Source organism: Ovis aries, chromosome 10 (assembly GCF_016772045.2).
Source record: "Ovis aries strain OAR_USU_Benz2616 breed Rambouillet chromosome 10, ARS-UI_Ramb_v3.0, whole genome shotgun sequence".
Taxonomy (NCBI): domain Eukaryota; kingdom Metazoa; phylum Chordata; class Mammalia; order Artiodactyla; family Bovidae; genus Ovis; species Ovis aries.
Window position 1 is genome coordinate 72,071,625 of NC_056063.1, and position 25,002 is coordinate 72,096,626.

Consider the following 25,002-nt stretch of genomic DNA (forward strand, 5'->3'; position numbering starts at 1 on the left):
AGATCTCAGTTACAGGAGAAAAACTATTTAAAATTCCAACATATGGAGGCTGAACAACACGGTGCTGAATAGCCAACAAATCACAGAAGAAACCAAAAAAGAAATCAAAATGCCCACAGAAACAAATCAAAATGAAAACACAACAACCCAAAACCTATATGATTCAGTAAAAGCAGTGCTAAGGGGAAGGTTCATAGCAATATAAGTTTACCTCAAGAAACAAGAGAAAAATCAAATAAATTGATTCTAACTCTACACCTAAAGCAACTAGAAAAAGAAGAAATGAAGAACCCCAGGGTTAGTAGAAGGAAAGGAATCATAAAAAAAAAAATAGGGCAGAAATTAATGAAAAAGAAACAAAGGAGACTATAGCAAAAATCAACAAAACTAAAAGCTGGTTCTCTGAGAGGATAAGTAAAATAGACAAACCACTAGCCAGACTCATCAAGAAAAACAGGGGAAAGAATCAAATCAACAAAATTAGAAATGAAAATGGAGCAATCACAACAGAAAACACAGAAATACAAAGGATCATAAGAGACTACTATCAGCAACTATATGACTATAAAATGGACAACTTAGGAGAAATGGATAAATTCTTAGAAAAGTATAACTTTCCAAAACTGAACCAGGAGGAAATAGAAAATCTTAACAGACCCATCACAAGCATGGAAATGGAAACTGTAATCAGAAATCTCCAACAAACAAAAGCCCAGGACTTCACAGGTGAATTCTAACAAAAATTTAGAGAACAGCTAATACCTATTCTACTCAAACTCTTCCAGAAAATTGAAGAGGAAGATAAACATCCAAACTCATTCTATGAGGCTGCCATCACCCTAATACCAAAACCAGACAAAGATGCCACAAAAAGAGAAAACTACAGGCGAATATCACTGATGAACATAGATGCAAAAATCCTCAACAAAATTCTAGCAAACAGAATCCAACAGCATATTTAAAAAATCACACATCATGACCAAGTGGGCTTTATCCCAGGGTTGCAAGGATTCTTCAATATTCACAAATTAATCACAATCAATGTGATATACCACATTAACAAATTGAAAGATAAAAACCATATGATTATCTCAGTGGATACAGAGAGAGCCTTTGACAAAACTCAACACTCATTTATACTAAAAATCCTCCAGAAAGCAGGCATAGAAGGAACATACCTCAACATAATAAAAGCTATATATGACAAACCCACAGCAAACATTATCCTCAATGATGAAAAATTGAAAGAATTTACCCTAAAATCAGGAATAAGACAAGGGTGCCCACTCTCACCACTACTATTCAACATAGTTTTGGAAGTTTCAGCCACAATACTCAGAGAAGAAAAAGAAATAAAAGGAATCCAGATTGGAAAAGGAGACGTAAAACTCTCACTGTTTGCAGATGACATGTTCCTATGCATAGAAAACCCTAAAAACACCACCAGAAAATTACTAGAGCTAATCAATGAATATAGTAGAGTTGCAGAATATAAAATCAACACACAGAAATTCCTTGCATTCCAATACAATAACAATGAGAAAACAGAGAAATAAAGGAAACAATTCCATTCACCATTGCAATGAAAAGAATAAAATGCTTAGGAACAAATCTACATAAAGAGACAAAAGACTTGAATATAGAAAACTATAAAACACTGATGAAAGAGATTAAAGACGACACAAATAGAGGGAGAAATATACCATGTTCATGGATCAGAGGAATCAATATAGTGAAAATGAGTACAGTACTCAAAGCCATCTATAGATTCAATGCAATCCCTATCAAGCTAACAACAGTATTTTCCAGAGAACTACAACAAATAATTTTACAATTTATATGGAAATACAAAAAACCTCGAATAGTCAAAGCAATCTTTTTTTAAAAAAATTTATTTTTACTTTATTTTACTTTACAATACTGTTTTGGTTTGGCCATACATTGACATGAATCCACCAAGGAAAGAAGAACGGAACTGGAGGAATCAACCTGCCTGACTTCAGGCTCTACTACAAAGCCACAGTCATCAAGACAGTATGGTACTGGCACAAAGTACTATAGATCAATGGAACAAAATAGAAAGCCCCGAGATAAACCCATGCACCTCTGGATAACTTATCTTTGACAAAGGAGGCAAGAATACACAATGGAGAAAAGACGATCTCTTTAACAAGTGGTGCTGGGAAAACTGGTCAACCACTTGTAAAAGAATGAAACTAGAACACTAATACCATACACAAAAATAAACTCAAAATGGATTAAAGATCTAAATGTAAGACCAGAAACTATAACACTCCTAGAGGAAAACATAGGCAAAACACTCCATGACATAAGTCACAGCAGGATCCTCTATGACCCACCTCCCAGAGCAATGGAAATAAAAGCAAAAATAAACAAATGGGACCCAATTAAAATTAAAAGCTTTTGCACAACAAAGAAAACTATAAGTAAGGTGAAAAGAAAGCCTTCAGAATGGGAGAAAATAATATCAAATGAAGCAACTGACTAAGAATTAATCTCAAAAATATACAAGCAACTCCTGCAGCTCAACTCCAGAAAAATAAACGACCCAATCAAAAAATGGGCCAAAGAACTAAACAGACATTTCTCCAAAGAAGACATACTGATGGCTACCAGACACATGAAAAGACTCTCAACATCACTCACTATCAGAGAAATGCAAATCAAAAGCACAACAAGGTACCATCTCATGCCAGTCAGAATGGCTGCTATCCAAAAGTCTACAAACAATAAATGCTGGAGAGGGTGCAGAGAAAAGGGAACCCTCTTACACTCTGGGTGGGAATACAAACTAGTATAGTCACTATGAAGAACCGTGTGGAGATTCCTTTAAAAACTTCAAATAGAACTGCCATATGATTCAGCAATCCCACTGCTAGGAATACATACTGAGGAAATCAGAATTGAAAGAGACACGTGTACCCCAATGTTCACTGCAGCACTGTTTACAATAGCTAGGACATGGAAGCAACCTATATGTCCATCGGTGGATGAATGGATAAGAAAGTGTGGTACATATACAAAATGGAATATTACTCAGCTATTAAAAAGAATACATTTGAATCAGTTCTAATGAGGTGGATTAAACTGGAGCCTGTTATACAGAGTGGAATAAGCCAGGAAGAAAAACACCAATACAGTATATTAATGCATATATGTGGAATTAAGAAAGATGGTTACAATGATACTATATGTGAGACAACAAAAGAGATACAGATGTAAAGAACAGACTTTGGACTCTGTGGGAGAAGGCGAGGGTGGGATGATTTGAGAGAATAGTATTGAAATGTGTATATTACCATATGTGAAATAGATCGCCAGTCCACATTCAATGCATGAGACAGGGTGCTCACGTCCAGTGTACTGGGACGACCCTGAGGGATGGGATGGGGAAGGAGGTGGGAGGGGGGTTCAGGATGGGGAGCACATGCACACCCTTGGCTGATTCATGTTAATGTATGACAAAAAAACACTACAGTATTGTAAAGTAATTAGCCTCCAATTAAAATAAATTAATTTTAAAAAAAAAGGTGGAAGGAAGGAGCTGGCTTCCTCTTGTAAGTCACTGGGGCTCAGAGAGGGTGGAAAGCCCTGGGCTAGGGGAGGACAGCCTGGGCTATGGGCCAGGTGACCATCCACTCAGCCCTGAGTGGGACTCTTTCCTGCCTGGGACATCTGACCAGGAACCTAACTGTTAGGGACTGTCAGCTGTAATATTGCTTTAAGGAAAAACCCTTCTCTGAATAGTGACACGTTCTAACCTTTCCCTTTTTACTTCATTTAGGCAGAGTTGAAAGTGATTCAGTGATGCTTTTGATCATCCAGTTGGGTACCTGTGATCTCATTTCAGCATCCACACTGCTCTCTCTCTTCACTCTATTGAGTAACTTTTTAGCTGCCTATAACTTTGTGTTGTAAGAGCAACATAAACTCAGATTGAGCTCAAGCTCCAAATAAGAAATTCTGGGAGACCTGCTCAGGTCTTTTCTGCATCCCTACAGATGTCCCAACCACCCCCAGAACTCAGCCAGGCTGGACACTGGGTGCTCACAGGGATGATACAGGTGAATTCTGGGGCCCATCACCCTGTCAGAAGGATCTGAAAACCCAGCTCCAGAAAGTGGAGAAAACTCACTAGAACCAGGCTCCCATTTCCACTCCACAGAGAGCGACATCAACACTGTTCATCACAGACAGGGCTTCCGAGCAGGAAGCAGACGTGGAGGTTCCCCCAGGGAGAGTCCTGGAGTGAACTCTTCAGTGTGGCCTCCCTCATTTGCTTCCCTGTCAGGAGATCAAAGTGCAGCTGATTCTCTCCAGCAGGGATGGAAGGTGGGGTCAACTTTAGAAGTCAGGTATTATCTCAGCCTGGAAAACCAGGGAACCCAAACATCCCATCACCTACTTCACCTCAAAGCCAAGAGTTATAGGCCAAGGGAATCTGGACCCATGAAAATCTATCCTGTTTCTTTCAAATCTCACTTAGGGCTAAGCAGAATGCCAGCATGAGTGAACTGGAAGGTCTGCCAAAAAGTTAAGTAGTACAGGGGGAGAGGGGATGTCAAGGCTCTGTTGTTATGTTGCCCAAAGTAGCATCTTTTTGCCACAAGCACTGAGCTCGCTATCCTGAAGCAGACTATGTCACAGCCATAGCATCAGCCCACAGTCACAGACGTGTAAACCTATAGTTCACAGGACTGACAGCTGTGTTTCCCATAACCCTGAGGACATTTGGGGACACACCCCACAAGTGTGGGGTGCAGATCTTCCTTGGAAGGGGGACCCTTGGGCTGATAGCCCTGATGCAGGTTATTATTCAAGCTATGTGAGACCTGCTAGTTGTGAATAAGTTCTCAATTGCCTCTTATTCAAAGTTCTAATGCCTTTGGTAGTGGCCAGCAGGCATTTTACAAGAATCTACTCAAGAAATCCTCTTGAGATCCCCAGAGACTAAGGGATTAAGAGCACTGACTGCCCAGTTATTAACTATATTAACCCACCTAACTGATAGACCTGGGCATGAGACCCACACTATCTTATTCCCAAGGTTGTGCTTTTAATCACAGCTGCAGTGTCTCAGAGGGAGAATAATCAAGGTTAAGGATGCCTGTGTGTGATGATGTGCATTTTTCTCCAGACTTTGTTATTTGTGTTCAGAAAACCACCAAATCTTACTCAGCTAATATCCAACAGTCTTAGCATTATTGCATATTTTAATAAGATATGCAATATCTTATTAATCTTAATAATCACCTTGTGCTCAGTCGCTTCTGTCATGTCCAGCTCTTTGCAATGCCATGGACTGTAGCCCACCAGGCTCCTCTGTCCATGGAATTCTCCAGGGAAGAATACCTAGATCTTCCCAACCCAGGGACTGAACCCACATCTCTGACATCCCCTGCATTTACCACTAGCTCCAGCTGGGAAGCCCCATTAATTACCTTATGTTGAACAATGTCCCTGGGAATCTGGCATGAGAACCCCTTAAAATAGCAGACTTGATGATCCATGGTATTAGGATCCATGAACCTAATATGCCTGACACATGTGCTAACTCTCCCCTAACAATGGCCATGGCAGACACTACTAGTTGATCCCAGCATCTTTCAGATAGAACTTGGATATGGCTTCATCATTGAGGCATTGGCAAATGCAAAAAGTTGACTAGAGAAAGGAAAGCAAATGCCATCCTGGTTTTATCTACTTGTCCATGATTGACCATTGCTATGCTCACTTTTCCAAAACTGTGCCCCCAAAGTACCATAATAATCATATGCCAATATGTCATCAGATAAAAATGTCAGCATAAGTTTCCAGGGACAGTTAGGCCATAGCACCTGAAAATAAATGTCAGGACATCAGTAGTCCTTGGAGCACATCTGAAGCCTGCTTCATATGAAGCAGGCTTATGCCTTCTGGGCACACCAGTCAGGTGTCCTTCCTTTTGTTGGTGGCTACAGCAGTGACCTTTAAGATACACTCTTGCTTTCTCAGTTGCTCAATCATGTCTGACTCTTTGAGACCCCATGGACTATAGTCTGCCACACTCCTCTGTCCCTCGGATTATCCAGGCAAGAATACTGGAGTGGATTGCCCTGTCCTCCAGGGGATCTTCCCAACCCAGGGATTGAACCTGTCTCCTGTGTGTCCTATATTGACAGGTGGATTCTTTATCAATGAGACAACTGGGAAGCCCTAAGATACACTCTTAGTTACTATTTAGAGGAAGCAGCAGTATTATTATTTACGGCACAGACCTACCCTACAGGTCGGTAAGTGCCCAATATGCTATTGGAGAAGAGCAGAGAAATATCTCTAGAAGGAATGAAGAGGCTAAGCAAAAGCAGAGACAATGCCTAGTTGTAGATGTGTCTGGTGGTGAGAAAAAGTCCGATGATGTAAAGAGCAATACTGCATAGGAACCTAGAATGTTGGGTCCATTAATCAAGGTACATTGGAAGTGGTCAAATAGGTGATGGATGGCAAGAGTGAACACTGGCATTTTTAGAGTCAATGAACTAAAATGGATGGGAATGGGAGAATTTAATTAAATGACCATTATATCTACTAGTGTGGGAAAGAATCCATTAGAAGAAATGGAGTCAAAGCCACCGTCATTAAGACAGTATGGTACTGGCACAAAGACAGAAATATAGATCAATGGAACAAAATAGAAAGCCCAGAGATAAACCCATGCACCTATGGACACCTTATCTTCAACAGAGGAGGCAAGAATATACAATGGAGTAAAGACAAAAGATTAAAAAAAAAAAAGTGGTGCTGGGAAAACTGGTCAGCCACTTGTAAAAGAATGAAACTAGATCACTTTCTAACACCGCACACAAAAATAAACTCAAAATGGATTAAAGATCTAAACATAAGACCAGAAACTATAAAACTCCTAGAGGAGAATATAGGCAAAACAATCTCCGACATAAATCACAGCAGGATCCTCTATGATCCACCTCCCAGAATACTGGAAATAAAAGCAAAAATAAACAAATGGGATCTAATTAAAATTAAAAGCTTCTGCACAACAAAGGAAACTATAAGCAAGGTGAAAAGACAGCCTTCTGAATGGGAGAAAACATTAGCAAATGAAGCAACTGACAAACAACTAATATCAAAAATATACAAGCAACTTATGCAGCTCAACTCCAGAAAAATAAACGACCCAATCAAAAAATGGGCCAAAGAACTAAATAGACATTTATCCAAAGAAGACATACGGATGGCTAACAAACACATGAAAAGATGCTCAACATCACTCATTATCAGAGAAATGGAAATCAAGACCACAATGAGGTACCATTTCACACCAGTCAGAATGGCTGCGATCCAAAAGTCTACAAGCAATAAATGCTGGAGAGGGTGTGGAAAAAAGGGAATCCTCTTACACTGTTGGTGGGAATGCAAACTAGTACAGCCACTATGGAAAACATTGTGGAGATTCCTTAAAAAATTGCAACTAGAACTGCCTTATGACCCAGCAATCCCACTGCTGAGCATACACACCAAGGAAACCAGAATTGAAAGAGACACATGTACCCCAATGATCATTGCAGCACTGTTTATAATAGCCAGGACATGGAAACAACCTAGATGTCCATCAGCAGATGAATGAATAAGAAAGCTGTGGTACATATACACAATGGAGTATTACTCAGCCATTAAAAAGAACACATTTGAATCAGTTCTGATGAGATGGATAAAACTGGAGCCGATTATACAGAGTGAAGTAAGCCAGAAAGTAAAACACCAATACGGTATACTGACACATATATATGGAATTTAGAAAGATGGTAATGATGACCCTGTATGCAAGACAGAAAAAGGGACACAGATGTATAGAATGGACTTTTGGACTCTGAGGGAGAGGGTGAGGGTGGGATGATTTGGCAGAATGGCATTGAAGAAAAAAAGTGCCAGTCTATGTTTGATATAGGATAGGGGATGCTTGGGGCTGGTGCATGGGGATGATCCAGAGAGATGATATGGGGTGGTAGGTGGGAGGGGGATTCAGGATTGGGAGCTCATATACACCCATGGTGGATTCATGTCAATGTATGGCAAAACCAATACAGTATTGTAAAGTAAAATAAAGTAAAAATAAAATTAAAAAAAATAAAATTTAAAAATAAATAAATAAAATATATTTTAGCAAATTTCCAGCACTTGGGCATATCAAGACAAAAGTACCACAGAATGGTGAAAATGGAAAATATCCCATCCTTTACATAAACTATACCAGTAAAAAATTTAAAAAAAGAAATGGAGTAGCACTCATAGTCAACAAGAGTCCAAAATGCAGTACTTGAATGCAATCTCAAAAATAAGAGAATGATCTCCATTCATTTCCAAAGCAAACCATTCAATATCATGATAATCCAAACTTAAGCCTCAACCACTAATGCCAAGGAAGCTGAAATTGAATGGCTCTATGAAGACCTACAACACATTCTAGAATTAAAACACACACACACACACACACACACACACACACAAAGTCATTTTCATCATAGGAGACTGGAATGAAAAAGTAGGAAGTCAAGAGATACCTGGACTAACAGTTTGACCTTGGAGTACAAAATGAAACAGAGCAAAGGCTAACAGAGTTTTGCTAAGAGAACACACTGGTCATAGCAAACACTCTCTTCCAACAACACAAGTAAAGACTCTATACATAGACATCACAAGATGGTCAACACTGAAATAAGATTGATTATATTATTGGCAGCCAAAGATGCAGAAGCTCTATACAGTGAGTAAAAACAAGACTGGGAGTTGACTGTGGCTCAGATCATGAACTCCTTATTGCAAAAGTCACACTTAAATTGAAGAAAGTAGGGAAAACCACTAGACCATTCAGGTATAACCTAAATCAACCTAAATCAAATCCCTTATGATTATACAGCAGAAGTGAGAAATAGATTCAAGGGATTAGATCAGATAGACAGAGTGCCTGAAGAACTATGGACAGAGGTTCGTGACACTGTACAGGAGGTGGTGATCAAAACTATCCCTGAGAAAAAGAGACGTGAAAAAACAAAGTGGTTGTCTGAGGAGGCCTTACAAATATCTGAGAAAAGAAGAGAATCTAAAGGCAAAGGAGAAAATGAAAGATATACCCATTTCAACGCAGAGTTCTAAAGAATGTCAAGGTGAGATAAGAAAGCCTTCCTCAGTAATCAATGCAAAGAAATAGAGGAAAACAACAGATAAGAAAGACTAGAGATTTCTTCAAGAAAATTAGAGATCACAAAGGAACAGTTCATGTAAAGTTGGGCACAATAAAGGACAGAAACAATATGAACCTAACAGAAGAAGAATACATTAGGAAGAGGGGGCAAAAATACACAGAAGAACTATACAAAAAGATATTAATGACTTGGATAACCACTATGGTGTGATCAAAAACCTAGAGCCAGACATCCTGGAATATGAAGTCAAGTGGGACTTAGGAAACATCACTACAAACAAACCTTGTGCAGGTAATGGAATTCCAGTTGAGCTATTTCAAATCCTAAAAGATGATGCTATATAAGTACTGCAGTCAATATGCAAGCAAATTTGGAAAACTCAGCAGTGACCACAGGACTGGAAAAGGTCAGTTTTCATTCCAATCTCAAAGAAAGGCAATGCCAAAGAACGCTGCCACAAAACTGGACTAATCTCACACACTGGAAAAGTAATGCTCAAAATTCTCTAAGCCAGGCTTCAACAGTATGTGAACCATGAACTTCCAGATGTTCAAGCTGGATTTAGAAAACATAGAGGAACCAGAGATCAAATTGCCAACATACACTGGATCATCAAAAAAGCAAGAGAGTTCCAGAAAAAAATATCTATTTATGCTTTATTGACTATGCCAAAGCCTTTGACTGTGTGGATCACAAAAAACTGTTGAAAATTCTGAAAGAGATGGGAATACCAGACCACCTAACCTGCCTCTTGAGAAATCTGTATGCAGGTCAGGAAGCAACAGTTAGAACTGGACATGGAACAACAAACTGGTTCCAAATAGGGAAAGGAGTACATCAAGGCTGTATATTGTCACCCTGCTTATTTAACTTACAGGCAGAGTACATCATGTGAAATTCTGGGCTGGATGAAGCACAAGCTGGAGTCAAGATTGCCAGGAGAAATATCAATAACCTCAGATATGCAGATGACACCACCCTTATGGCAGAAAGTGAACAACTAAAGAGCCTCTTGATGAAAGTGAAAGAGGAGAGTGAAAAGTTGGCTTAAAGCTCAACATTCAGAAAACAAAGATTATGGCATCCGGTCTCATCACTTCATGGAAAATAGATGGGGAAACAGTGGAAACAGTGGCTGACTTTATTTTTCTGGGCTCCAAAATCACTGCAGATGGTGACTGCAGCCATGAAATTAAAAGATGCTTGTTCTTTGGAAGAAAAGCTATGACCAGCTTAGACAGCATATTAAAAAATAGAGACTGCCACGGTCCAGCCCCAGTGGATCCAGGGTAATTCAAAGTGGGGGCGGAGTCATTGTCCTAGGAAAAAACTTATTTAATTACAGATATATAGAGAGATTGGAAATGGATAGTGTAGTAGGAAATATTAGTGGAGAAAAAGAGGCTGAATAACTTGGTTTACATGGGATACCAATAAAATTCCAAGACAAGGAATTTGCACCATCTACATTGGGCCACTGGCGCCACTTGAATATCGGAAGGTCCCCTTCCTTGGGCTCCTTCTCGCGTGGAACTTAAAAGCAGGGGCAAGTAAGTAGACATGGCGAGCACCCACGCTCCAGATGGGTATTCAGCCAGAAAAACGGAGAGTGAGAAAGAACGACACGGGGGAACCAGTCTTTCCAGAAACTGATCCGATTTCTTTATTTTTTAGGTTTGCTTATATTACCTTTGTTACACATAGAGACAAATGGAAATTTTAAAGTCAAGTGGGGGTCAGCAGTTCTGACCTTTATCAAAATCAGGCGCTTCACATAAATGTCTAAAAGAAAAAGGTCTTAGGGGTTTTACATCACCTTCTGGCCGTGAGGCCTGCGGACATTTTATGATCCCTTCTTTCAGATAACCAAAAAACATATTTTTTCCAAGGGTGTTTTTTCTTAAACTAGGCGCCACCCTCTGAAAGTACCAGATAAAGCTGCATTCCTATAGGGTGAGGGTGTAGTGGTTACATCTAAGAAAGGAATTTATTTAACCTAAGGTTAACATGATTAATCTTAAAGGTTAATACTTATTTCTCCTATATGCTAGTTATAGTCCTTATCAGTTCAGTTCAGTCGCTCAGTCGTGTCCGACTCTTTGCAACCCCATGAATCGCAGCACGCCAGGGCTCTCTGTTCATCACCATCTCCCGGAGTTCACTCAGACTCATGTCCATCGAGTCCGTGATGCCATCCAGCCATCTCATCCTCTGTCGTCCCCTTCTCCTCCTGTCCCCAATCCCTCCCAGCATCAAAGTCTTTTCCAATGAGTCAACTCTTCGCATGAGGTGGCCAAAGTACTGGAGTTTCAGCTTTAGCATCATTCCTTCCAAAGAAATCCCAGGGCTGATCTCCTTCAGAATGGACTGGTTGGATCTCCTTGCAGTCCAAGGGACTCTCAAGAGTCTTCTCCAACACCACAGTTCAAAATTCTTTGGCACTCAGCCTTCTTCACAGTCCAACTCTCACATCCATACATGACCACTGGAAAAAACCATAGCCTTGACTAGACGGACCTCAGTCAGCAAAGTAATGTCTCTGCTTTTGAATATGTTATCTAGGTTGGTCATAACTTTTCTTCCAAGGAGTAAGCATCTTTCAATTTCATGGCCGCAGTCACCATCTGCAGTGATCCTGGAGCCCAAAAAAATAACGTCTGACACTGTTTCCACTGTTTCCCATCTATTTCCCATGAAGTGATGAGACTGGATGCCATGATCTTTGTTTTCTGAATGTTGAGCTTTAGGCCAACTTTTTCACTCTCCTCTTTCACTTTCATCAAAAGGCTTTTTAGCTCCTCTTCACTTTCTGCCATAAGGGTGGTGTCATCTGCATATCTGAGGTGATTGATATTTCTCCCTGCAATCTTGATTCCAGCTTGTGTTTCCTCCAATCCAGCATTTCTCATGATGTACTCTGCATGTAAGTTAAATAAGCAGGGTGGCAATATACAGCCTTGACATACTCCTTTTCCTATTTGGAACCAGTTTGTTGTTCCATGTCCAGTTCTAACTGTTGCTTCCTGACCTGCATACAGATTTCTTAAGAGGCAAGTCAGGTGGTCTGGTATTCCCATCTCTTTCAGAATTTTCCACAGTTTATTGTGATCCACACAGTCAAAGGCTTTGGCATAGTCAATGAAGCAGAAATAGATGGTTTTCTGGAACTCTCTTGCTTTTTCCATGATCCAGCGGATGTTGGCAATTTGATCTCTGGTTCCTCTGCCTTTTCTAAAACCAGATGGAACGTCAGGGAGTTCACGGTTCACGTATTACTGAAGCCTGGCTTGGAGAATTTTGAGCATTACTTTACTAGCATGTGAGATGAGTGCAATTGTGTGGTAGTTTGAGTATTCTTTGGCATTGCCTTTCTTTGGGATTGGAATGAAAACTGACCCTTTCCAGTCCTGTGGCCACTGCTGAGTTTTCCAAATTTGCTGGCATATTGAGTGCAGCACTTTCACAGCATCATCTTTCAGGATTTGAAACAGCTCAATTGGAATTCCATCACCTCCACTAGCTTTGTTCATAGTGATGTTTTCTAAGGCCCACTTGACTTCACATTCCAAGATGTCTGGTTCTAGATTAGTGATCACATCATCATGACTATCTGGGTCGTGAAGATCTTTTTTGTATAGTTCTTATGTATTCTTGCCACCTCTTCTTAATATCTTCTGCTTCTGTTAGGTCCATACCATTTCTGTCCTTTATTAAGCCCACCTTTGCATGAAATGTTCCATTGGTATCTCTAATTTTCTTGAAGAGATCTCTAGTCTTTCCCAACAGGGAATATGGAGATTTAGCAGCAAACATCAGCCTGACAAATGAAAACCCTTCACCAATGTTCCCCTTAAGATCTATTTAGTCTTAAGATAGTGATAAAGTTACATTTTTGCATAGAAAGGACACAGTGATATATAACAAAGTACAGTGACCTATAACAAAAGTGAAAATTCATTAACTTAAAAAGTCTAGTATTGCTAACATCAAAAACTACTATATTTCCTTTTCTATATTCCGAATACATTAATATATTCCCAGGTGCCTAAGGACATGGAGGCCTGGTGGCAATCATTGACTCAACAATGAGAAAGAGCCCTATGCTAATTAAGATTTTCAAAATACTCCAAACTCTCTGTGCTGTTTATGGTTGAGAGGTTGTCTGTCAGCAGAGAGGTTTAACCTGAGATACCCTTGTCACACCCAGGGCAGGGAATTAGCAGCAATTATTGGCACAACAAATGAAAAACCCTTCACGAATATAATTCCTAACCAACCCACTATACTAATAATTTCTAACTTCCCAAAAGAATCTGCCTTTAGTAAGTCTAAAACATCTCATGCCTCTCACAGTTGGGAGGCTGTAAACAATCACATGTGGCTGGATGAACTTGTAAGGCAGGCTAGATAACCTTCAGTGGAGTTCATAAGTTGAAACACTCTTGTCACGCCCAGGAATTTTTATTGACTTGGAGCTGTAAGTTAACTCCTTCTCCGAGAGAGGTATTGGGGGTCAGCCCCCCATAAAGTCAGAGGTATAGGTGAGAGCATGAAACAGTAAAGTAGGTAGACTCTGGTTTTGGGGGTAGATGCTAGGGAACAGGGGGTTTCCTAAGGCTCGATCCGCCTTTGCGTATGCCAAAGCCTCCTTCCTCCTGACCTTTGCCATGGGCGGAGGTCCTCACGATGGCTCCTGGCAAGAAACATTACTTTGCCAACAAAGGTCCATCTAGTCAAAGCTATATTTTTCCAGCAGTCATGTATGGATGTGAGAGTTGGACTATAAAGAAAGCTGAGTGCTTAAGAATTGATGCTTTAGAACTGTGGTGTTGGAGAAGACTCTTGAGAGTCCCTTGGACTGCAAGGAGATCCAACCAGCCCATCCTAAAGGAAATCAGTCCTGAATATTCATTGGAAGGACTGATGCTGAAGGTGAAACTCCAATACTTTGGCCACCTGATGCAAATAACTGACTCATTTGAAAAGACCCTGATGCTGGGAAAGACTGAAGGTGGGAGGAGAAGGGGATGACAGAGGGTGAGATGGTTGGACGGCATCACTGACTCAATGGACATGAATCTGGTTAAACTTCAGGAGTTGGTGATGAACAGGGAGGCCTGGTGTGCTACAGTCCATAGGGTTGCAAAGAGTCAGACAGGACTGAGCGACCAAACTGAACTGAACTGAACTGATGGTTTTTCTAGTAATTATATATGGATGTGAATTGGACCATAAAGAATTCTTAACATGGAAGAACTGATATTTTTGAACTGTGGTGTTGGAGAATACTCTTGAGAGTCCCTTGGACTGCAAGGAGATCAAACCAGTCAATCCTAAAGGAAATCAACCCTAAATAGTCATTGGAAGAAACTGATGCTCAAGCTTAAGCTCTAGTACTTTGACTGCCTGATGTGAAGAGCCAACTCATTAGAAAAGATCCTGATGATGGGAAAGATTGAAGGCAGGAGGGGAAGTGTATGACAGAGGATGAGATAGTTGGATGGCATCACCAACTCAGCTGACATGGGTTTAAGCAAACTCTGGGAGGTAGTGAAGGACAGAGAAGCCTGGTGCGCTGCAGACCATGAGGTCTCAAATAGTTGGACTTGAATTAGGGACTGAACACTACCACCACCAGCAGCTAGAGAGAAAACATAAACAGTTCTAATCAACTGGCCACCACATGTGGTTATCTGGGGTGTGCAGGAGGAGTACCTGGATTAAATTCATTGTCTAACTTACTGCAGCCTACTAGGTGCAAAAAATCCAAATATTACACAGTGATGGTGCCAAAGTCCTCAGACTCTCCAGATCAAATATTGAGAAAATTCTGTACTGCTTCTTGACAAAAGCCTCAGGAGAAACTCTTCTCTCCACTTTCATACGAATGGGCAATGGCCCTTGCCCCAGGCAAAAATCTCTGTCAAACATTTTTTATGGAACAAACCCTCTTTGAACGTACCATAGACCTGCTTTGCAACAAAACTGTTGAATGACTCCCTTTCATGGGTGGCCTCAAACTATAAAACATCTGAAACCTTGACTACACAGAAGATTGGATGGAGCTCATCGCTTCATCTTCTGCCTCCCCTGGTCCTACCATCCTAGCAAGTCATCAGCAGAATGTCACACACACCTGGACTCTACTGTTCCCCCTCCATTGAAACACCTCACAAGACCAAACCCCATGGGAGGTCACCTGCTTCTCTTGATGAATGAACATTTCTTTTATAGATTTTATGAAACTGATGATCACTATCCTTTTCACAAAAAAAGATAAGTACCTCAAGTGTTTACTATTAAAAACAAAACACACAAATGCTACACAAACACCAAAAAAAAAAAAAAACCTCCTTTGAATGAATGAACTGAGACTTTTTCCATTTAGTAGGTACAGAGAACCATAGGATTCAATATGCTTCTGTTCTTGGCTTGGTTTCTAGAAAGTAAAGTTGGTATTAATTTGCAATAATTTGAGGTCTCTGCTACAAACATATTCCCTCCTTACTTTTTAGCTATTGTTTTCATAACTTAAAAATATGTAACAATGTATTTTCCTTATTTTTAATATTAATGAAATGTATGCATTAAGAATAACATAAATTTGGTTCTTTCATCATCTGTGGTCACCTGTAGAATAGAATAATTAATCATAAAATGTGTTCCCCATTATTTTGTTTTTTGGCTGCACCTTGCAGCCAAACCCAAGACCTTGCAGGATCTAGTTCTGCAACCAGGGACTGAAGTGGTGGCTCCCACAGTAGAAGCACAGAGTCTTAACCACAGGACTTCCAGGGAAGTCCTTGTTCCCCATTATTCTAAAACTAGGAAGGTGTATGGAGTAATCAACTAAATGCATACTGAACAGATCCCTATCCTGTGTCCTCACAGGGGATTATTTTCAGCATCATTTATATAAATAGTTTTGAGAAAGGGGTACACAAACAGTATGGTATCACCCCAAATACTGATAATGATAAAGAACAAACCTGAAAATAACAGGGCTTATCTTTTCAACAGGGCTTCCCTGGTGGCTCAGACATTAAAGAATCCACCAGCAATGCAGGAGACCTGGGTTCAACACCTGGGTCAGGAAGATCCTCTGGAGAAGGAATGGCTACCCACTCCAGTATTCTTGCCTGGAGAATCCATGGACAAAGGAGTCTAGTGGGCTACAGTCCATGGGGTCACAAAAAGTCGACATAACTGATGATTAACACACATCTTTGCAATACATTTAACAATTACAACTTACTTGAACATGTAAAACAATGTATTTTTCAAATATATCACTTCTGACCCGTATTTCCTGAGGTCTCCTTTCCTTTTCCTAATCTTTTCCTTTCATTGTCATGTCTGGTAACTTCAGAAGAAGAAAAATTCTCTATGTTAGTCCCTTCTAATTAATTCCTTCTACATTGGTTCCAACATGATGAAATACTTTTAAGAATGGTATTAATAGAGTGGATACTCAGCTTTAGGAAGTAAGTCATGAACAAGACAGAAATGGTCTGTGTCCTCGTGGTGCTCACATCCATCCTCTTTGTGCTAAAATGCAAACTGCAGCTGACCCACAATCACCTCCATTTGCTTTAAGGATTCAAAGGGGCCACACTGATTCAAAGCGGCAGAACATTCAATCACCTAATGTTAACACAGTGAGAAATTTCACAAGACAGAGTCTGCAGAACTTCAGGGGTCTGGTTAATTGCAGTACAAATAGAAGCCAGCATGCACTGTCATCCCAAACTGAGAGCCCAGGTACTCACTTGTACATTCCAGGCGTTTCACATCTTGTGACGTCTCTAAGAAATATCGCTGAAGAATAACGAAAAGGATGCCAAGGGGAATTGCAGGTATACCAATCCAAGGAATTGCAGCCACCATCACACCCACCACACCAATCACTAGTAGAAATGTCTGAAATAGCAAAAATATAGAGGCCTTCATGTCAATGATACTTTTCAAAGATAAACTTTAATGATTTGCTCTGTTAGGATTAAACTCCTTTCCTTGAAAAACTTGTTGGAACAGCAGGGAATGCTTTCCCTTCCAAAGAAATAAAATTATAGGTGGCCCTCATGATATTTGTTGCATGTGCCAACACTTTGATAAGAACTTTCTAGGTATCAGCTCTTGTGATACACTCAGTAATCCTTTGAGGCAGGCATGACTAATTTTAACAGATGAGAATATTTGAGGTTCAGAGAGTAGGAGTTCACTTCCAAACTATCAGGAGTCAGCTGCTGCTGCTGCTGCTGCTTCTGCTGCTAAGTCGCTTCAGTCGTGTCTGACTCTGTGTGACCCCATAGACGGCAGACCACCAGGCTCCTCTGTCCTTGGGATTCTCCAGGCAAGAACACTGGAGTGGGTTGCCATTGCCTTCTCCAATGCATGAAAGTCAAAAGTGAACGTGAAGTCGTTCAGTCATGTTCAACTCGTATCGACCCCATGGACTGCAGCCTACCAGGCTCCTCCGCCCATGGGATTTTCCAGGCAAGAGTACTGGAGTGGGTTGCCATTGCCTTCTCCAATCAGGAGTCAGCAGGTGTTACTAAAAAGATGAGTGAACAGGTATCACAGATGAGGAATCCAGATGCCTTAGCTACGCATTCAGGGATAAAGAAGTGGTTAATTACAAATTCAGTGTAAAATATCTAGTAACAGTATTATCTAATTTTAGAAATGGAGGAGTGAGGCACAGGGTGAGGAGAAGCAACTTGATGGAGACTAAGTCACAGAGCTGGGAAGCCCATGTCATGAGCCATTATGACACATTTAAACTGCCAACATACAGCCATCTTTATATCCATAGTCTAAATATTAAATTCAGTTCAGTTCAGTCACTCAGTCATGTCTGACTCTTTGTGACCCCATGGACTACAGCATGCCAGGCTTCCCTGTCCATCACCAACTCTTGGAGCTTGCTCAAACTCATGTCCATCGAATCGGTGATGCCATCCAGCCATCTCATCCCCTATCATCCCCTTCTCCTCCTGCCTTCAATCTTTCCCAGCATCAGGGTCTTTTTCCAATGACTCAGTTCTTTGCATCAGGTGGCCAAAGTATTGGAGCTTTAGAATCAGTCCTTCCAATGCATATTCAGGATTGATTTTGTTTAGGATTGACTGGTTTGCTCTCCTTGCAGTCCAAAGGACTCTCAAGAGTATTCTCTAAGCTCAGCTTTCTTTAGAGTCCAACTCTCACATCCATACATGACTATTGGAAAAACAATAGCTTTGTTGTTGACTAGAAGAACCTTGGTGATGTCTCTGCTTTCTTTTTTTTAATTGGAGGTTAATTACTTTACAATATCGTATTGGTTTCGCCATACATCAACATGAATCCACCACAGGTATACACGTGTTCCCCATCCTAAACCCCCCTCCCTCCTCCCTCCCTGTACCATCCCTCTGGGTCGTCTCAGTGCACCAGCCCCAAGAATCCAGTATCATGCATCAAACCTGGACTGGATATTCATTTCATATATGATATTACACATCTTTCAATGCCACTCTCCCAAATCATCCCACCCTCACCATCTCCCACAGAGTCCAAAAGACTGTTTTATACATCTGTGTCTCTTTTGCTGTCTCGCATACAGGGTTATCGTTACCATCTTTCTAAATTCCACATATATGCATTAGTATACTGTATTGGTGTTTTTCTTTCTGGCTTGCTTCACTCTGTATAATAGGTTCCAGTTTCATCCATTTCATTAGAACCGATTTAAATGTATTCTTTATAATGGCTGAGTAATACTCCATTGTGTATAAGTACCATAGCTTTCTTATCCATTCATCTGCTGATGTACATCTAGGTTGCTTCCAGGTCCTGGCTAATGTAAACAGTGCTGTGATGAACATTGGGGTACACGTGTCTCTTTCAATTCTGGTTTCTTCGGTGTGTATGCACAGCACTGGGATTGCTGGGTCATAAGGCAGTTCTATTTCCAGCTTTTTAAGGAATTTCCAAACTGTTCTCCATAGTGGCTGTACTAGTTTGCCTTCCAACCAACAGTGTAAGAGGGTTCCCTATTCTCCACACCCTCTCCAGCATTTATTGCTTGTAGACTTTTGGATAGCAGCCGTTCTGACTGGTGTGAAATGGTACCTCATTGTGATTTTGATTTGCATTTCTCTGATAATGAGTGATGTTGAGCATCTTTACATGTGTTTGTTAGCCATCTGTATGTCTAAACGTAAGACCAGAAACTATACAACTCCTAGAGGAGAACATAGGCAAAACACTCTCCAATATAAATCACAGCAGAATCCTCTATGACCCCTCCCAGAATATTGGAAATAAAAGCAAAAATAAACAAATGGGACCTAATTAAACTTAAAAGCTTCTGCACAACAAAGGTAACTATAAGCAAGGTGAAACGACAGCCTTCAGAATGGGAGAAAATAATAGCAAATGAAGCAACTGACAAACAACTAATCTCAAAAATATACAAGCAACTGCTGCAGCTCAATTCCAGAAAAATAAATGACCCAATCAAAAAATGGGCCAAAGGACTAAATAGACATGTCTCTGCTTTTTAATATGCTGTCTAGGTGGGTCATAGCTTTTCTTCCAAGGAGCAAGCATCTTTTAATTTCATGGCCACAGTCACGATCTGCAGTGACTTTGGAGCCCAAGAAAATAAAGCCTGTCACTGTTTCCGTTGTTTCCCCATCTACGGACCATGAAGTGATGGGACTGGATGCCATGATCTTAGTTTTCTGAATGTTGCGCTTTAAGCCAATGTTTTCACTCTTCTTTTTCAATGTCATCAAGAAGTCTTTAGTTCTTCTTTGCTTTCTGCCATAAGGGTGGTGTCATCTGTATATTTAAGCTTCTTGATATTTCTCCTGGCAATCTTGATTCCAGCTTGTGCTTCACGCAGTCTAGCATTTCACATTATGTACTTTGCATATAAGTTAAATAAGCAGGATAACAATGTACAGCCTTGACATACTCCTTTCCCGATTTGGAACCAGTCGGTTGTTCCATGCCCAGTCCTAAATGTTGCATTGTGACCTGCATACAGATTTCTCAGGAAGCAGGTCAGGTGGTCTGGTATTCCCATCTCTTGAAGAATTTTCCACACTTTGTTGTGATCCATACAGTTAAAGTCTTTGGCATAGTCAATAAAGAAGAAGTAGATGTTTTTCTGGAACTCTCTTGCTTTTTTGATGATCCAAAAGATGTTGGCAATTTGATGTCTGGTTCCTCTGCCTTTTCTAAAACCAGCTTGAACATCTGGAAGTTTATGGTTCATTTACTGTTGAAGCCTGGCTTGGAAATTTTGAGCATTACTTTACTAGCATGTGAGATGAGTGCAATTGTGTGGTAGTTTGAACATTCTTTGGCATTGCCTCTCTTTGGGATTGGAATGAAAACTGACCCTTTCCAGTCCTGTGGCCACTGCTGAGTTTTCCAAATTTGCTGGCATATTGAGTGTAGCACTTTCACAGCATCACCTTTCAGGATTTGAAATAGCTCGACTGGAATTCCATCACCTCCACTAGCTTTGTTTGTAGTGATGCTTTCTAAGGCCCACTTGACTTTACATTCCAGGATGTCTGGCTCTAGCTGAGTGATCACACCATTGTGATTATCTGGGTCATGAAGATCTTTTTTGTACAGTTCTGTGTATTCTTGCCACCTCTTCTTAATATCTTCTGCTTCTGTTAGGTCCATACCATTTCTGTCCTTTATTGAGCCCATTTTTGCATGAAATGTTCCCTTGGTATCTCTAATTTTCTTGAAGAGATCTCTAGTCTTTCACATTCTATTTATTCCCTCTATTTCTTTGCATTCATCACTGAGGAAAGCTTTCTTATCTCTCCTTGCTATTCTTTGGAACTCCACATTCAAATGGGTATATCTTTCTTTCTCTTCTTTACTTTTCACTTCCCTTCTTTTCACAGCTATTTGTAAGGTCTCCTCAGATAGCCATTTTTATTTTTTGCATTTGTTTTTCTTGGGGATGGTCTTGATCCCTGTCTCCTGAACAATGTCACGAACCTCCGTCCATAGTTCATCAGGTACTCTGTCTATCAGATCTAGTCCCTTAAATCTATTTCTCACTACCATGGTATAATCATAAGGGATTTGATTTAGGTCATACCTGAATGGTCTAGTGGTTATCTCCACTTTCTTCAATTTCAGTCTGAATTTGGCAATTCATGATCTGAGCCACAGTCAGCTCCCAGTCTTGTTTTTGCTGACTGTGTAGAACTTCTCCATCTTTGGCTGCAAAGAATATAATCAATCTGATTTCGGTGTCAACCATCTGGTGATGTCCATGTGTAGTCTTGTTTTATTGGAAGAGGATATTTGCTATGACCAGTGTGTTCATAGCAACACACTTGGCAGAACTCTATTAGCTTTTGCCCTGCTTCATTCTGTACTCTAAGGCCAAATATACCTGTTACTCCAGGTGTTTCTTGACTTTCTACTCTTGATTCTAGTCCCCTATAATGAAAAGGACATCTTTTTAGGGCGTTAGTTCTAGTAAGTCTTGTAGGTCTTCATAGAACTGTTCAACTTCAGCTTCTTCAGCATTACTGGTCAGGGCATAGACTTGGATTACTTGGATTATTGAATAGTTTGCCTTGGAAATGAACGGAGATCATTCTGTCATTTTTGAGACTGCATTTTGGACTCTTTTGTTGACTATGATGGCTACTCCATTTCTTCTAAGGGATTCCTGCCCACATTAGTAGATCTAATGGTCATCTGAGTTAAATTCACCCATTCCAGTCCATCTTAGTTCCCTGATTCCTAGAATGTATATGTGCACTCTTTTCATATCCTGTTTGACTACTTCTGATTTACTTGATTCATGGACATAACATTCCAGGTTCCTCTGCAATACTGCTCTTTACAGCATTGAACCTTGCTTCTTTCACCAGTCCCATCCCCAACTGGGTGTTGTTTTTGCTGTGGCTCCATCCCTTCATTCTTTCTGGAGTTATTTCTCCACTGATCTCTAGTAGCATATTGGGCACCTACCAACCTGCGGAGTTCATATTTTACTGTCCTATCTTTTCGCCTTTTCATACTTTTCATGGGGTTCTCAAGGCAAGAATACTGAAGTGGTTTGCCATTCCCTTCTCCAGTGGACCACATTCTGTCAGAATCACAGTTAATGGAAATTTTGACCAAAAAGGAGCTGGAATAAGAAGGTTGAGATGCTTGTCTGAGTTAACACTGGTTGTTCTGAGTCCTCTCAGCACCAGCACCTGAATTCCATGCTCACCAGCCCAGGGCCTCCTCACCTTGTCACCCAGGGTCGCTGGCCCTGGTGCATCTCTAAGGGATGGCTTGGTGGGTAATGCCTGTATCACAGAGATTTGGGGTTTATCATTTTACAGCTCTTCCTGATCAGCTTTCTCAGAGGATCCTCACAACTACCTTGTGAATGAGCAAAGTAAGTACTATCATTTCTATTTAGATAGGACATGAAGTTGGGAGGGCAAGTGGTATCCTAAGTTTTCCCAAGGTATTGCAGGTCATGGAGAAAGCCAGGAATGGTTTGTACTCATGGAATTCCAGAGCCACCACTGAAGGAAGAGGAGCCTGGAAAGAGGAGGAAATGTCCAGAATTGTGACTCTGTGGCCAAGAATCCTTGTGAACCAAACTGCACTATCTGGAGACCCATGTGTTTTTCCTGTTTCTCTCATCTGTGTCATGGTATCAATATAAAAAAAGTGAAGAGGATGGAATTCTTAAAGAATAAATTCTAATCATCAGTCAGTTCAGTTCAGTCACTCAGTCATGTCCAACTCTGTGAGATCCCATGTATCGCAGCACGCCAGGCCTCCCTCTCCATCACCATCTCCCGGAGTTCACTCAGACTCATGTCCATTGAGTCAGTGATGCCATCCAGCCAGCTCATCCTCGGTCGTCCCCTTCTCCTCCTGACCCCAATCCCTCACAGCATCAGAGTCTTTTCCAGTGATTCAACTCTTCGCATGAGGTGGCCAAAGTACTGGAGTTTCAGCTTCAGCATCATTCCCTCCAAAGAATTCCCAGGGTTGATCTCCTTCAGAATGGACTGGTTGGATCTCCTTGCAGTCCAAGGGACTCTCAACAGTCTTCTCCAACACCACAGTTCAAAAGCATCAATTCTTCGGCACTCAGCTTTCTTCACAGTCCAACTCTCACATCCATACATGACCACTGGAAAAACCATAGCCTTGACTAGACAGAACTTTGTTGGCAAAGTAATGTCTCTGCTTTTGAATGTGCTATCTAGGTTGGTTATAACTTTCCAAGGAGTAAGAGTCTTTTAATTTCATGGCTGCAGTCACCATCTGCAGTGATTTTGGAGCCCAAAATAATAAAGTCTGACAGTTTCCACTGTTTCCCCATCTATTTCCCATGAAGTGATAGGACCAGAGGCAATGATCTTCGTTTTCTGAATGTTGAGCTTTAAGTCAAATTTTTCACTCTCCACTTTCACTTTCATTAAGAGACTTTTTAGTTCCTCTTCACTTTCTTCCATAAGGGTGGTGTCATCTGTGTATCTGAGGTTATTGATATTTCTCCTGGCAATCTTGATTCCAGCTTGTGCCTCATCCAGCCCAGCGTTTCTCATGATGTACTCTGCATATAAGTTAAATAAGCAGGGTGACAATATACAGCCTTGACGTACTCCTTTTCCTATTTAGAACCAGTCTGTTGTTCCATGTCCCATTCTAACTATTGCTTCCTGACCTGCATATAGGTTTCTCAAGAGGCAGGTCAGGTGGTCTGGTATTCCCATCTCTTTCAGAATTTTCCACAGTTTATTGTGATCCACACAGTCAAAGGCTTTGGCATAGTCAATAAAGCAGAAATAGATGTTTTCCTGGAACTCTTTTGCTTTTTTGATGATCCAGCGGATGTTGGCAATTTGATCTCTGGTTCCTCTACCTTTTCGAAAACCAGCTTGAACATCAGGAAGTTCACAGTTCATGTATTGCTATAGCCTGGCTTGGAGAATTTTGAGCATTAATTTACTAGCATGTGAGATGAGTGCAATTGTGTGGTAGTTTGAGCATTCTTTGGCATTGCCTCTCTTTGGAATTGGAATGAAAACTGACCTTTTCCAGTCTTGTGGCCACTAGGCTTTCCAAATTTGCTGGCATATTGAGTGCAGCACTTTCACAGCATCATCTTTCAGGATGTGAAATAGCTCGACTGGAATTCCATCACCTCCACTAGCTTTGTTCGTAGTGATACTTTCTAGGGCCCACTTGACTTCACATTCCAAGATGTCTGGCTCTAGGAGAGTGATCACACCATTGTGATTATCTTGATCATGAAGATCTTTTTTGTATAGTTCTTCTGTGTGTTCTTCCCACCTCTTCTTAATATCTTCTGCTTCTGTTAGGTCCATACCATTTCTGTCCTTTATTGAGCCCATTTTTGCATGAAATGTTCCCTTGGTGGCTCTAATTTTCTTGAGGAGATCTCTAGTCTTTCCCATTCTGCTGTTTTCCTCTATTCTAATCATAAATGGGGAAATACAGGGCTGTCTGTTCTCTCTTCTATTAGACCTACAGATGAACAATTTCTTAACAACCACTGGTGTAACTGTGCATTTGACCCTTCTACAACCTTCATATTCATGGAGAGGGGTCCTTCCAGCTCCTTCCACATCTGAGCTTAAGTAAAGTCACTCGGGGTGTTATCAGTGGTTGTCAGGGAAAAAATCTGCTGAAATTTCAATTAGGAAAAAAACCCAAATTACAGTTTTTTAGCAGATTCACATTATTTGATTGGACAATATTCACCATTTCA

The 25,002-nt window shown here is 40.7% G+C and overlaps 1 protein-coding gene across 6 annotated transcripts in view; it reads right to left on the minus strand.

The window, feature by feature from the left end:
- LOC101109890 (ATP-binding cassette sub-family C member 4-like) overlaps positions 1-25,002 on the minus strand; it is a 247,820-nt gene that overhangs the window by 62,715 nt on the left and 160,103 nt on the right. For all 6 annotated transcript variants that reach the window (XM_060394638.1, XM_060394640.1, XM_060394639.1 and 3 more), the window contains one exon: positions 16,991-17,141. In XM_060394638.1, coding sequence (XP_060250621.1) covers positions 16,991-17,141 — 151 coding nt within the window. The remainder of the gene's footprint in view (positions 1-16,990; positions 17,142-25,002) is intronic.